The 15,158-nt window shown below is 36.8% G+C and overlaps 2 protein-coding genes across 3 annotated transcripts in view; both read left to right on the top strand.

Annotated features, from left to right (window-relative positions):
* Positions 1 to 2,270, top strand: part of LOC100642450 (lysophospholipid acyltransferase 6) — a 32,591-nt gene extending 30,321 nt beyond the window's left edge. For both annotated transcript variants that reach the window (XM_048406975.1, XM_003395855.4), the window contains one exon: positions 80 to 2,270. In XM_048406975.1, the coding sequence (XP_048262932.1) occupies positions 80 to 230 (151 nt within the window). In that variant the 3' untranslated portion in view covers positions 231 to 2,270. The remainder of the gene's footprint in view (positions 1 to 79) is intronic.
* LOC100651402 (chaoptin) lies at positions 1,605 to 15,149 on the top strand. Its single transcript, XM_003395847.4, has 16 exons — positions 1,605 to 1,735; positions 3,178 to 3,466; positions 4,123 to 4,293; positions 5,140 to 5,615; positions 5,953 to 6,172; positions 6,434 to 6,744; positions 7,821 to 8,045; positions 8,123 to 8,344; positions 8,838 to 9,006; positions 9,941 to 10,473; positions 11,045 to 11,239; positions 11,323 to 11,607; positions 12,216 to 12,341; positions 12,466 to 12,579; positions 13,114 to 13,349; positions 13,544 to 15,149. The coding sequence occupies exons 1-16, from the start codon at positions 1,733 to 1,735 to the stop codon at positions 13,833 to 13,835; spliced, it is 3,867 nt and encodes a 1,288-aa protein (XP_003395895.1). The 5' UTR covers positions 1,605 to 1,732; the 3' UTR covers positions 13,836 to 15,149.
* Positions 15,150 to 15,158: the final 9 nt, after the last annotated feature.

The following is a 15,158-nucleotide window of genomic DNA, read 5'->3' as shown; positions in this document are numbered from 1 at the left end:
AAATCCAGTCTACTTATAATATACGTGCGTAATCAGACGAAAATTCTAACATAACATGTAATATGTTTCTCTTTTTCAGGTATGTATACCTGATTCCACATATAATCGGATTAACTTTACTCGTGATCGCACCACGTCTTCCGAAAATTCCGTCGCACAAGAAAGTAACTGAAAAGGAATCGAAAACTTCTCAGGAATTAATCAACGGAACTGCGCGTAAATCCATGTGAATTTTCGATGTGGCCAAAAAAAAAAAACTGACGATCACACAAGAGATACATATTTTTTATGAATGTTTTAATATACCTATAAATATTATGTATATATTATATATACACGCACATATATACGTACAATATTTATTGTTACGACATGTTACTGGTACAAATTCTATGTCGAGCGTGTGAAAAGTATATTTGTTTTATATAACGTGAATGAGTAATCATATATTTATATCAATGCCCAGTGCATATGCTGAGAAGTTGGCACCTAGCTGTTTCGCAGTTTTACCGGAAAACAGACGACATCGCGGGTGATATAGTAAATAATATTTAATCTTTAGTCTTCTGTAATATTATCATGTTTCTTATTCTTTTTCCCTCTGCAATGTTTATCGAAAGAATGGTTGACAGATTATGACGTTCCAATAGAACACAGATATGATTTTAATTCTAAGCGATTACTAGTAATTTTTGCAGTTTTATACATTTAGCGTGCGTAATGATACGATGATTGTAAACGAACTACTAGGGAATATAATCTCTAGTTTATACAAACGCGCTTCGATTTATCCAAAACGCCCAGTTTTACTCAGGATGCTAGAATATGCGTAAGATATTCTTTGGCGTTCGTCCGCATTGACGATTCTAGGAAAAATGCTCGAGTACCCTACGACTTTCGCAGTCGCGAAATTAGTACACGATGCAGCGAGGGAGAAGACTTAATCTACAGCACCCTCAAGCGTCTTTGCTATTTATTCACATAATTAATTTCAAACTAAATTCATAAGTTTATTTATGAAACGTTACCTCCGAACATCTTTATTGATATTAATAACAAGTGTCGAGATAAAATCCAATTACAAACAAGTTATACGATGCTCAACTGCTAAGATGTGAATGTTACGTAAGTATGAAACCACATTTATAATGTAAATTTATTAAATTTACAAACATCTTTCTCGATTGTTCCACCGTTTTGATTACGTTAAATAGATCAAACTCTAACTTCTGTTCTTTTGTAACAACTTCTAATACATACCGGTAATTAACCATAGACAAACCCAATTAACCATAGATTTTTTAGGAAAATCATAAAAGTGCGATATTATGTATAAGTTTTATTAAGACCACTATCGGTTAATTATAAATTTCATACGAAAGATAAGATGCAAATATTCCGACACAGTAGCCGGGTGAAATCTGATTAATGACGTTATCATTGCGCCCCACGTGCCTGCGTATCCTCAGATAACTATAGCCATAATTCGAATGTTCACTAACGTTTTGCGCGAGTATTTTCATTCGTCGCCTAATGGAATATCGTCCTTATAATCGGGTAAAGGGAAGCACCGAAACTGACTGCACTCCCGAAGCCCTATTACACACGGGGTGGCAGCGGCCACTTAGCTAGCAAAATCGTCAGTGCGATCATCGCGAGCGATCCGCGACGATCTCACGATCGTGAGCTCCGATACAGATTCTCGAGTAGCGTCCTCTTAATCCAAGAAAGCATGGTAAAATTTCTGTTAATTGTTCGAATCGTGGATGTGCAAAGGACAGTGAAACATTATGGATTCGAGTTTTAAAAGGCCAAAAAGAAAAATAATAGAAATGGAGAGGATTCGTGTGGTATAAAGGATCTAATGTGCTCATAAAGAAAAGAATGTTAAATAAAAACGCTGAATAAACAAAAATTGAACTAAGTGGTGATCTTTACACGTTGTGGATCTTTTTGGAGACAAATGATTGACCTTTGCACAACCAGGAATATAGTGTTTTCTTAAATGATTTAATTTGCCGGGGAGACATCGCTCGTTCGATCACTGGAGAAATTGTTATGAAATTATTTCGTTTTCATTGTATAAGATTCTAAGTACCAGGTTTCATTTCTGGTTGTTAATGGAGAAATGTATGTGCTTTTGTAGACTACTAGAAAGTAATCGAAGAACGTTTGAATTCTGGCATGAACCGATAATTATAAGCATGTAGGCACTCACGCTTTGAAAAGAAAGTACAATGGCATAAAATAAATCCAATTTCTTAAAATATGTTCATCTTATCAAACTTCATTAAAATCCGATCCAAATTTATTTTTCGCTATCGTAACTAGTTGCTTATTAACTCGCTCACAAAAGTCTATATCCTTGCTGCTATATCAGAGTAATTATATTTGAATTTCAATGATTTTTATATTAAAAAATACGCGAGAAATTTACAGTTACATTTACTTGCTTTACTTCTATTTCAATCTTTGATCTTATGTGTTTATATTTTATAGTACTCGTTGAATCTGCACTTGCCAACGCTCAATGAAAAGGGTAACGGACTTTCGTTCGAAGAAATAAAATTATTTCAAATGCTCGATAAAAATGAAAAATGTAGTTTAAACGGACGTTAAAACAATGATAGAAAATACGCGAATTTCTTTTAAGTTTCATTTACGTTAGTATAGATATGCATAGAAAATGTACGACATAAACCACGTGCAGCTACGTTAAGAGGATTATGTTGTAGTATCTAATAATTGGCTTGTTTGCGAAAAACTGCTTAAAGTTCGATTATCTATGACGAAAATGCAGTAATCGGAGAAACTCGTCATCGTGGAATTATATTATTTAACGAGATAACTTTCTAGAGTCGACACCTATTAAATACAATACAATAGAATGAAATTTAAATAGAAGGAACGTCACACTGCCACGTGTCGCAGTTTAGTATAACTTTGCCAGCGTTTTACAAGTGTTTTACAAGTAGAAATAAAACTAAAGTTGAGTCATCAGATCTGAGACATTTCTATTCTTTCTACCTCAAAGCTCCAGAGTCCACGAGCATTCGAATCGTTAAACCTATTTTTAATTAAACATTTCGAAATTTTACCGAACTATACGCAGCTAAGGGGAAAAGTTTCACAATTATCGAAATCAACGAGACGGTAAAATAAAAAATGGGTTTACAGCATTTGGCAACGATGGTGAAAGTGGGTTATGCTCTGATGATATTTACCCTGTTGATGATGATGTGGGCGTCCCTGGTTCGGATGCACGAGCTTCCGGTCCAATATCCACCGTGTTTCTTCAACCCTCTTTGCACCTGTTCGAAAGCCATCCCGGATTTGGGTATCGTCACCTGTTACAACGTGCCGATGCCGCGGATACCTCAGCCGATAAATTCCTCCAAAGTGTTCATGCTGCAGTTGGAGAACAACGGACTGATGTTTCTTCAGCCACAGTTTCTTATGAACACAGGTAAGGAGGAATTTATAAACGACGATGGCGTACGAATTAAAGTTATAAGAGACCGTATTACTAAAAGATTTTGAAGGAAGGGAACATTTCATATAAGTAACGTTTAACAAAGAATAATTTTTTATAACATTGAATAAACGATAATTTCTCGTATAAAACTTTCGATATGCAATGATAAAGAGGAAGGGTCGAAATATTCGAGATTCTCACGATTTCGGTTCTTACAACTTTCAAATATTCTGTATATTGTTGCGAGATAGTCACTGTTTTCCAACGACCAATCGACATTCGAGCTTCTAAGAAAAATTAAAAGAATGCCAGGACCAAATAAAATATTCGCTAATGTAAAAAAGAAATGATTCTTCTTCCTATACGCAAACTCAGAAAATAGTAATATCCCGTGGAAAAATAAAATGCCAAGTAATTTTCTCACATCGTTAATATTAACTCGCTTATGTATGCTAGAATGCGCTTAAAAGGGGATTTCGAAGAGATCGTTGATCAAGGGAAGAATGAAATAGGGGTTGAGGGGCAATGACCGTATGTCACGAATAATTCCTTGCATCATCGATTACGTTACGTTACATATACATATATATATACATAGGATGCGTGGCAGTTCAGTTTCACATGAAAGTCATTCCTCTACCTCTCAGGTCTGTACAATCTACGGATCAAACATAATCCCCTGGCCGACATCCCGGACGAAGCTTTCCTAGGGCTTGAGAGATCGTTGTGGGAGCTCGAATTACCCTACAATCGCCTAGAGAAGGTTCCCAGCAGGTCATTCAGACATTTGCAGAAATTGCAATTTCTCGATCTGACAGGTATCTTTGGAATTTTCTTTAACGTAGTAGAATTCCCATTATCCGAACTTGTCGGGAAATGCACGATTCATATAATTGGACTTGACAAATTTCTATTATAAATTATCTATTACTTTTTGTTCGTAGAAAATATAGTAGTTCAAATAAGTAAATTTAATCGACAGCTATTGGTTTCATTAGGCAGGAAGTAAAATTCTGCTCCAATAAAGGAGAGAAGTTCGTAACAGTTTAATTTTATCGCATACTTATTGTCATCTTGAAAAATTGGCCGATAACCTGGTTTGATAAGGCACTCCAGTTTTGATGTATCATCGAATCACTAAGGAACGGTTCATTAGTAGATAACATAATCGTAACAAGCACTTTGTGTATATTGATGTTTTAAAATGTGAAAGATTATTGTCATCATGCTTGAAATCAAAAGTGAAATTAAGTGGATGTAGGATGAATTACATGGATATAAGATTGCATTATAAAAATCAGATGCTGAGATTTCTGATTCACGATCAGAAATGTGAAAGAAAGAAAAGTAAAAGGGACGAATGAATTAATAGTACAAATTGTATTAGTTTCGTAGCTTAATTAAATCAAACTCAAAGATTATTCTTGATCCTAAATAAAATCCTCTGTTGTCTCGTCATAAGTCTATCTAAGAAGAGTAACGACTTCTACCTAAAATTATTTCTCTTTCAAATTTTAACATATAATTCTTAATACCACTGTATACTTAATAATATTATTCTAATATAATTCTTAATTACGTATTAATTACTAAAACATCGTATCATACATTTGGAAAGAAACAGTTCCGAAAACTAAGTAAAAGCTACACCACTTGCTCTGCAGGTAACAAAATATCAAAGATCACGCCGGACAATTGGCGCGGTCTCGAGAATTCTTTGCAAAAACTGCGATTGGGACGAAACGCGATCGACAAACTTCCGGCGGATGCATTCGCGGGCCTCACTTACTTGGACATGCTCGATTTACGCGAAAATAATCTGAAAGAGATCGATCCTTCCGTGTTCAGAGATGGCATGGCACATCTGATATATCTGTACCTGAATGGAAATCAATTGACCCATATTCCCTATGCGCAATTGTCGTCCCTGAAGCGTATGAAGGTGTTGGATCTTAGTTACAACAGAATATCGAAGATGTTAAACCAGCAACAGGAGCCGGAAATCAGAGGCCTGCAGTTGTCTCTGGATATACTGCGATTGGATTATAATCAAATCGAAACTCTGATGTCTGGTGATTTCCAGCATTTCCATAAAGTTAACCGAACTTATCTCGATGGTAATCCTTTAACTATGGTACAGGTAAGATTTGTCAAATATTATAATTTATATTCGCCTTATAAATATTATAATTAAAATAATTGGCCAAAAATGTTTCTAGGATACAAAAATCAGTCATTTTTTAAATCTGAATTTTTGAACGTTTGTATTACGTTTACAGAAATTAAAATCCTTGACAAAATAAAGAAATCACGATACTTGATATTCGCATAATTTTTTATGATTTATTGTCGATTCGCTGGAATGCCAAATGATAGAAGTTTCGCTTGTAATAAATATTAATACAATTTAATACGTATGTTACGCGGTGTAATGAAACGTTCAGGGTTAGGAGAAAATATTAAACTATGTGTTTTAGGAGGGTACGTTCAGGGATTCGAGAATACGGGAACTTTATTTCAGCGATTGCGATCTAATGGAGGTGAATTCTCCTGATTTGGCTGGCTTGGAGACATCTCTAGAATTATTGGATCTGTCCGGCAATAATATCACTTCTCTCTCGAGTCCTATCTTCCAAGAATACGATTTTTTACGTACTTTGATTTTCCGCGAGAACAAGATTCAAACGTTTTCGCCAGGTAAGATGAAAGACGATAACGTTGTGTCTATCACAGAATTTCCTAAATCTGACATTTATTAATTCCATCGATTTTCCAATTTCACTTCAAAGATTTAAAAAAATCCTGTCTCATCAAATATGATTATTTCCTTTCCTTTCTTGCCCTCTTTTACAAGAATCTGAAGTTTCGAATTTCAATGTCTCATCGAATTCGAACGTATTGGCCATTTTTTAAATTGATAGCTTACGTTAATCGACATCTTATCGTGCATGTTATTAGCCGAAGTATTCAATGGTTTCCAATATTCCCTGTACAATCTGGACTTGAGCGGCAGAGAAAACAGCGTGGTGTCCCTTCAGGATTTACGACAAATGCGGAACATGCGGTTCCTTTCAATCTCGCGAATGCCACAATCAACGTTATCGTCGGACGATTTTATGGAATACGGGATGGACATCAAGGAACTTCGTATAGTCCAAAGCAACCTGAATACCATCAAGGCTCATGCTTTCATGCACGTTCGCGGAATCAAGTATTTGGACTTCTCGGAGAACTCGATATCCTCGATAGAAGACGAAGCTTTCTCCGAGGTAATTTCAACGTTAAACGTTCGTAATAATCTTAATGCTTTGACGTAAAATATTTTTTATCGAGGTCGTAGAATTTCAGAAAGATAAAATATATATGATAATCACAGTGAAATTCTCCTCTATACAGGTTTTATTCGTTTCGCGTATTTCCAAGTAAATCATAGAGGTCGTAGAATTTCAGTGCGATAAAATACGGACACGTTTCATTTAATTTTAATTCAACGATCAAAAGAAACTCAAGAAAACTTAGAAACTTAAAAATTCTCTTTCCTTTTTTGTTCTTTTTTTTTTACAAAAATCTGAAGTTTCGTTGTATCTATCAATGGTCGTATCATTGTCATAAAAATTGGAAGATTGTTATACCGTATTTTCTATAACAATGTTCCTTCTGTTTCTTACTATTTCGTTTATCAAGCAAGCAACCATACAAAACCGTAATACATTTGATCAATGAGAATCAGCAATCTACCGTAATATGTTAATTAAACTAGATTCGAACCGCATTCCCGATTCACCGAAGGCCTTGATAGCCGCAGATAATTCCAATAAAACAGGCTTCTGTAAAGATCCATCGTCGCAGCGAGTACTTGACCTATTCACGAACATACACGGTGGAACTTAGACTTTAGCATTAACTGAAATTTCGCAAAGTAAATTTGCCTATCTCAAGTATCGTCCTATTGACTTACGTAAACTTTTATGATATTACTACAACGAGAGATCGTAGGTACCGAAAAGGATCACTAAATTTCTATTATACGAACAATTTGCCTCTCAACAGTTTGGACAAATAAAATGCTCCGGTACGTAGAAAAGACGGAAGAAAATTCTTTTCTTGCTTCTTCGACGAAGCTAAATGAGCACGTAGAATGATAAAACATAATCATTTGATACAATTTTATACAACGACTCGCAGCAGAACAGGAGAATTCAGATACTGACGAATATTTTATTCGAAGAATGTCAAAGGAAAAATATTGTCCCCTCGGATCATAATCCATTGCGCGATGAAATTCTACTAATTGCGAAGGAATTTGGAAAGAAATTTTCATGCAAATAAAATAATTCTTCGTCAGGTTGGACATTCGCTTCTAACGTTGAGGATGTCTCACGGTTTCTCTTCCTCCGTTTCTGAAGTGCCAAACGCGCCATTTAAGTTTCTGACGAACCTGCAGCACCTTGATTTTAGCAACAACAAAATTAAATCACTGCCAGATACGTCTTTCCATTTTTTGAAGAGGATCAAACGAATAGAATTGCAGGACAACGAAATCGATAATATCAGGAAAGGAACGTTTCAGGTAGGAATTGTACAATTTTTCTAATCGCGTGTTTCATTTCAACCTGCTTCGTCTACTTTCATTTTGAATTAATTCAGGGCGATATACATTCGTACCTGGAAGAGGTGAATTTCTCCTTCAACATGATCAAAACGATTCTAACCCACACGTTCGTCGACCTACCAAAATTAACGATGATAAATTTAGAGGACAACGCTATAGATAGAATCGAGAGGCGGGCGTTCATGAACATGAAGCTGTTGAAATATATCAACCTAAGGGGTAACAAGATAAAAGATATCACGGACGAAGCCTTCCAGGTAACATGAACATTATATTTGCTGCATCTAATTCATAATCCTATCGTATAATATGTTTTCAGACGATTAATTAAAAGCCTGTTAGAATATAAAATTTCCTTGACACTTAATTCATCATACCTACTAATTATTAATTTATTCATTTCATTAATAAATCATATTTATTAATTTCATACGTCGCTATCAGTTTTATACTCGACCTATTAATTCTCCTTTCCTTCCAATTATCGACAAGAATATGTAGACGTTAATTGTACGATTAATATTGATTTTCACTTTAAAATACGATCTATCTGTGTCTTAATTTTGTCGTGTGATTTTATTTACGACCATCCATTAAGACCGCTCGTTCTAGCGTTAAATATTCTTAAACAGACACGTTGAAGGACGAAGAAAGATACAAAAGTTTCGGATCAAAAAAAGTTTCGTGACATTTGTCTTCGTAGTCTCGGAGAATTTTTCAATTTAATGAAAATCATAATTTATATTTAAGAATCTGCCAGACTTGGAGTTCCTTGACTTCGCCTACAACGACCTAGCCGAGTTCGACTTTGCCTCGTTCGATCAAGTGGGAACTTTGTCCTCGTTCAAAGTCAACGCCAGCCACAATGAAATCCCGAAATTATGGATCAACAGCACTACGTTTACACCGCCGACCACCAGTAAGTCCATCGTGGAAATCTTTTGACCACCCTTAAACAGATCTCTTTAATCTTGCTGAAGGAAACTCGATGAAACCCGGTTACAAATCGGCAGATGCTACCTCTAATTTCTCTGCGACTGTTTTGCATAACGTAACATCCTCGAACTCTTTTTACCACGAGACCAGACCTGATCGTACGAGCTCGGAAATCGGATATTTAATATCAGAGATTCGTTGAAGTACGAATAACGATCGCTGGGTCGTTAAAAGTTTTAAATATTTATTAATATTATTAAATATTTAAATATTAAATATTAAAAATTTCTGCTAAAAGACGAGCTCGGTAAATTAACAATTCGTTTCTTAAGTCTGTGTGAAGGCCATCACACGGTTTGCTACAAAGTTGCCAAACTGATAATCGTAGACATTTCAATTGCTCCGTTTATGATTATGCGAATACCAGAAAAATATCTGTATACTTTCTCTTGAATATGTAATAAATAGAATTGGGAATTCTATTGGAAGAATTAGGAATCACGATGTTGCCAAGAACGATCTCATTGCCTCTGCTAAATTGTTTCTCGCGCTCGTCTCGAGACATTATTTATTATTAACACGCATCAACAATTCGATTTCTAATCCTCGATACGTTCAGTGCTCGATTAGACATTTGTTCCTCGCGTTATTCGCTAAGGAATTGCTTTCGTGTTAAGTTTATGTCACAGGCTTATCGTTACGTCGTAAAAAGTTTAAAATACGCGCAGAATGATTTATGTTTCACCGAACTCTCGAGAAACTTGGTTTTTCAAGGCGACCCGTGCCGTCGAATCGACCTCGTTAAACGTTAAGAATATTCGAGAATATATCTAAAATTCGAGATATACACAACGAACTTGCCTGTAACATTAATCGTTCCTTGTTCTCAACTCTGATTTTATTTCGTCGCGTTGTAGTTGGCGGGACGATTCAATCGAACATCAAGGTCCTCGACCTCAGCTACAACAACATATCCGACATAATGAAGTACTACTTCAAACCAGTCGAATACTCCTTGACGCATCTGTATTTATCTCACAATCAACTGAGCAACGTGACCCAAGGTGTCTTTGGAAATATGCCGCACCTACAGTGGCTAGACCTGAGCCACAACGAGCTGATGGAAATCGACTTCGACTGCTTCAGAAACACGAGGAACATCCAAGTGCTTCTGCTCTCCTGGAACAATATCATGGACATACCGGCAGAGGCGCTCAGACCGCTGAAGAAACTGAGAATCGTCGATCTTTCTCACAACAAACTGAGATCGCTACCAGACAATATGTTTTCAGACGCCAATATCGAAAGTTTGGATTTGTCTCACAATCAGTTCATGAGGCTACCGATAAAGACCATGTCCATCTCAGCTGCGGCCAGTTTATCCATGTTGGATCTGTCTTGGAACACCTTGTCGGGAATTCACACGACAGACGCGATATTTAGATTGCGAGTTAGTTGCGCGCATTTTATAAATAAATTTGAATTTCTTAGACTAACGACGAGGAAAATTCGCGTGTACTCTGGAATTAACGCGCGATCGAACGATACGCGAAACGCCAGGACACGAGTGGAATTTTACAACGAAATAAGACTTATACTACAAATTGTTATACTACGTCGCGGAAAAGTATCGTTCACGCTGAAAATTTAATTTTCTAATTCCTTAAAATTTAATACTTCTTCTGTTCCAACTAATTGGCTTGGTCGAGTAGGCAGTCAGAAATTTGTTGGTTCAAATTACAAACGAGAAGGATATTTTTAAGACATACAGTTACAAACTGATTGTAAATCGATTTTAATGCTTCCTCGACGATTTTAAATGAAATTTCACCATATTTATATACCTCCTCTAATTCATAATCGGTAAAGATTTACAAAAAAAAAAAAAAAAATTTAATCGTTAAATTCCACTTTTAAAAAATACGAGATATTATTCGAAAAGAATCGTATCTCGCGCGAAAAGGAAATATTATAAATTCTATGGGAACGAAACGAAAATTCAAACTTCTGTTCCTTTTCAGAGCCTAACGTGGCTAGATCTGTCCTACAATCGATTAGTCAGACTCGATGATGGTGTGTTCTCCGATCTGCCCTATTTAACTCATCTCGATTTGAGTCACAACAAACAACTGCTTCTGGAATCACGCGGAAGAACGTTCCACGGTTTAGAGGACTCGCTTTTGTATCTTGATCTAAGCAATATCTCGCTCTTAAGCGTACGTAATATCTCTAAATGCGTGTAGTATGGAACGATTCGTACGAAGGAACGTTTATTTCATTGTATCTGTATCGTTTAAAGGTGCCAGAATTGCCACTGCGACGATTACAAACGTTGTATCTGGCTCACAATGAGTTGGCATCGATACCAGCGGAAATGGCATCGAATTTAACGTCCCTTCATTACTTGGACCTAAGTGCCAACGATCTGACAGTTGTGCCACTGATCACGCACACCCTACCTGAATTGAAAACTTTCAATATAGCGGATAATCCGATCACGGCCGTTAGCAATACTAGTTTCTTAGGTATTGCGGACAGTCTCGAGGAACTCGACATACGAAGACTGTCTTTGATGACTTTCGAGGTAAGTTTCCAGTTGAGAGATAAAATTTCGAAACAGTCGTACCATAAAATTATCACTGACCGATCATTTTTATTCTCCAATAATATCTATATACGATAATTAATTACAGAAAGATAATTTACACGTGCACCGACCGATTTTGTTACGAAAACGTTCACTCGAACTATCGTTATTTTGTTACAACTGCATAATTCTGCTCGGTTATATTGCAGATTTGTATGCATTTATGATAATATTAAACAGGCAAAAATGCACAGAATGCAAATATGTGTATATAAGATATTCAGAGTAGAGTTCTTGGTTTAACATTTATTAGGCGAATGAAATTTCTAAGTTTCGTTCGCTTTATTTGTTTTAATTACGTTTATAAAAATTTCCACGATTATTCTTAGTTTCATCATAAGCGATTAGCCTATATATACCTACGTACCTACACACTCAGGATTCTACAAAATACTATCAAACGAGTATAAAAATTGTGAAATTGTCGTACACGAGTTGCATACACGTGTCAGTTTATTCTTTCTTTTTGCTTAAAATAGTTTACAGATTTTTATACTAAAATTACCATTTTCCCTGTCGAAATTAAAACGTTTCCCGGTTTGCAGAGCGGAGCACTATGCAAAGCTACAAAACTCCGTAAGTTATATATAACCGCTTACAACGGCGTGAAGAATTTCAACTTCCCCAACATTCTTGAGTACAACAACGGCTTAAGGCATCTGGTCATCGATGTACGTGTAAAATTCTACTATCGTAAATATTGTCTTTTCACAAAATGTTTCCACCAAGTCGGAGACAGTCAAACATAAATAGAGAAGATATATACATATTTATATCTAGAAATTTTCTTTATAGGTACAGAATGACACGAACTTGGAGAAAGAAATGAAAGGAAAATTCCCCAACAAACTGTTCAATATAACGCTGACTGGTCGAGCATTGAAGGAAATAAACCCAGATATATTGCGAGTATGTATTTCTAATAAACTTTCTTTTACAGAAAATTCTCCGTCGAGATCTATACGTAATGCGCCTTATGGTGTCTTACGGAAATGTTTGATCGTATCGAATCCTCAACTTGATATTGCGTAAACTGAATTTGCGAGAAGCAAAACGAAATTACCCTTTGATCATCAGGTTTGGGACTAACAGAGGTCAATATCATTTCACTCGCAACTCGACGCTTCCTACTTATTTTGCTGTAAAATAATATAGCGTCCGTATAGAATAACAAAGTTGCTCTGGAAATCTCCGAAACTCCTTCGCCCATAGAAAACATATTCCCATCGTATAACGCGTTCCTCCAGACTATATAACTTTCTTATAAAAAATATTTCAATACCAGGTATACCCTGCAAGCAGTTCGAGCTGATCGAGTCAGCCGGGACACGCTGTACTTTAAGGAAACTCATTTGTAGAAATACTTGTAAATGCTAGAAATTCTTAAGGAAATTGCAAATTTATCGAATGAACGAACAGAGTGGCGTGTCGCATTTATTTCAGGGCATAAGAAATCCGCACTTGCACTTCGGCATGTACAACACGAGCGTGAGCACGGTGCCCAAGCAAATGTTTGAAAACGCGGAATGGGTAAGAAACGTGACGATTCATCTTCATCACAACGACGCGCGAACTCTTCACAATCCGTCTAACGGGTACAAGCCAGGCGTGCCAGGGAAACGATTTCTATTGAAACTCACGGTGAGGGGAAGCTATTTCACCTGCGACTGCGACATCGGGTGAGTCGATAAACCCGTTTTTATTTTGCATCTTCTATTCAAAAAACCGGAAACGACGCGTCGGCTGTGATATTTCAGTTTTCTTTTCGAATCTTCATTGACGCCCATACGGGTTTTACTTTGAGGCTTCCAATTGTTTCTCCCGCTATTCGTTCTTAATTAAAAGTCGCTGAAGAACAGACGCGTTCCTTCAGATGGATGGAATCCTGGCAGAGGAAGCACAGGCAATACCAAGAAGACCGCTGCACTACCTACAGCGAGTTCAAGAACTTCGAAAGAGACGAGGAAGACGACGAGTTCGATTGTTGGGACAACGATTGGGACGACGATCTTCGCGAAACATTTTGCCTGAACAAAAATAACGTGTCGGTGCTGGACGCGTTAAAGAGCGATCTGGAATGTGGATGGGGTGCCGCGAGTTACATTCACGCGCCCCGTCATCTCCTTCTTTTCTTTTGCGTTATTTTCCCAGCACTCGTCTATTAGAGATTTTACCCTTCGAACGTGTACCTCCGTTTTATGCGTTTAAAAATCATTCACCGTTCCTTTCCCCGCGACGTGCAACGATTTAAAGCGCGAACACGCCACGTATCGTTTATCAAAATATTTCTATTTTACTCGAGAGGAATACACGCGTCGTGCACGCGATGACACGTTTCGTTTGTCTCGTCTTATGTAGCGTCTGCTTATGCAAACGGACAGCGATGATGGGAATAGGTATAATGCGACGTTCCCCTGTGTATACTATCAATAAGTTGATTTTGACGATCATGATTTATGTATATTTACGGAACACATCAACGCAACAAGTACATACTCGGATCTATGGCAGTGGTAGTTTCTTTTATCAACGTCGATGATAATTATTCGTTCGACCACACGTACGTGTTTCATCGCATTCGCGATATCTGCCTGCGTTTATGATTCGGTTGCGTTCAGCGTCCGTTCGATAGAACTAGATTTTATATGAAAAGTTATTGTAAAGCTGATTTCTTCGAGTGCTTTCGAAATAATTTGCATCGAGTTTGCACTTTGATCGGATGCGTCAGTGGGAGAGAAACTCTTGCACATCCACTCGTTTCTTTGCCTAAAGCAGCACGCTTCGAATCAATGAGACTGCCGTCGGATCAATTGTTCAGATACTCGTACAAAGTGACCAATTAAGGACCGAACGTGTACCAGAAAGATTCTCGATACGTTTTCTTCTTTCGATTTGTAACACGTATCCGTCGCGTTGATAGGAATTGAAATTTCATTCTCTGCATCGTAGCAGTTAGCTGTCTGCTTGCGATCGTTGTGTAAGAAATCACGCGATTGCAGGGTCTTCTTTTCGTCTTTCTCGCGCTACGTCATTGTCGAGCTAAGAACCTGTAAATAAATCCAGGCTAACGCTCTTTCTTCTACGCTATTCGAAGGAAGAGATTGAAATTTACGAGATGGAATCTTCTTCCGTTTGTGAGAAAGAAAATCAGGATCGAGGGGCAATTACGCGTTTTAAATTGAAAAAGCTTATTCGTTTTCTGTGTTTTCTAACAAAAGGGAAGAATTTTAACTTGTACTTGGATCTTAGTTCGACGGAAGCAGTATAGATTTTAATAGTTTTAGTTAATTACACATTCAGATTGTCATACATTCAAAACAAAAAGAAAAGAAAAGAGAAATTCACTCAGTAAGTAACTCAATAGCGAAGATTTTATATATTATGCGTTTAACGAACGAAAAAAGAAAAAAACTAATTCGCTTTCAATATGTGCTGTCGACACGTTTCTTTTTTTAATAAAATCGCACTGTATACTATGATATACGTTT

This window comes from Bombus terrestris, chromosome 6, assembly GCF_910591885.1.
Source record: "Bombus terrestris chromosome 6, iyBomTerr1.2, whole genome shotgun sequence".
Lineage (NCBI taxonomy): Eukaryota > Metazoa > Arthropoda > Insecta > Hymenoptera > Apidae > Bombus > Bombus terrestris.
The sequence above is the reverse complement of the archived record's forward strand: the minus strand, read 5'-3'. Positions and strand labels throughout refer to the sequence as shown.

Excerpts from the sequence above, each read along its gene's own strand:
- LOC100651402 (XM_003395847.4), top strand. Across the intron at positions 4,294-5,139 it reads GCAATTTCTCGATCTGACAG|GTAACAAAATATCAAAGATC; the intron begins GTATCTTTGGAA and ends CTTGCTCTGCAG. Across the intron at positions 8,345-8,837 it reads TCACGGACGAAGCCTTCCAG|AATCTGCCAGACTTGGAGTT; the intron begins GTAACATGAACA and ends TTTATATTTAAG.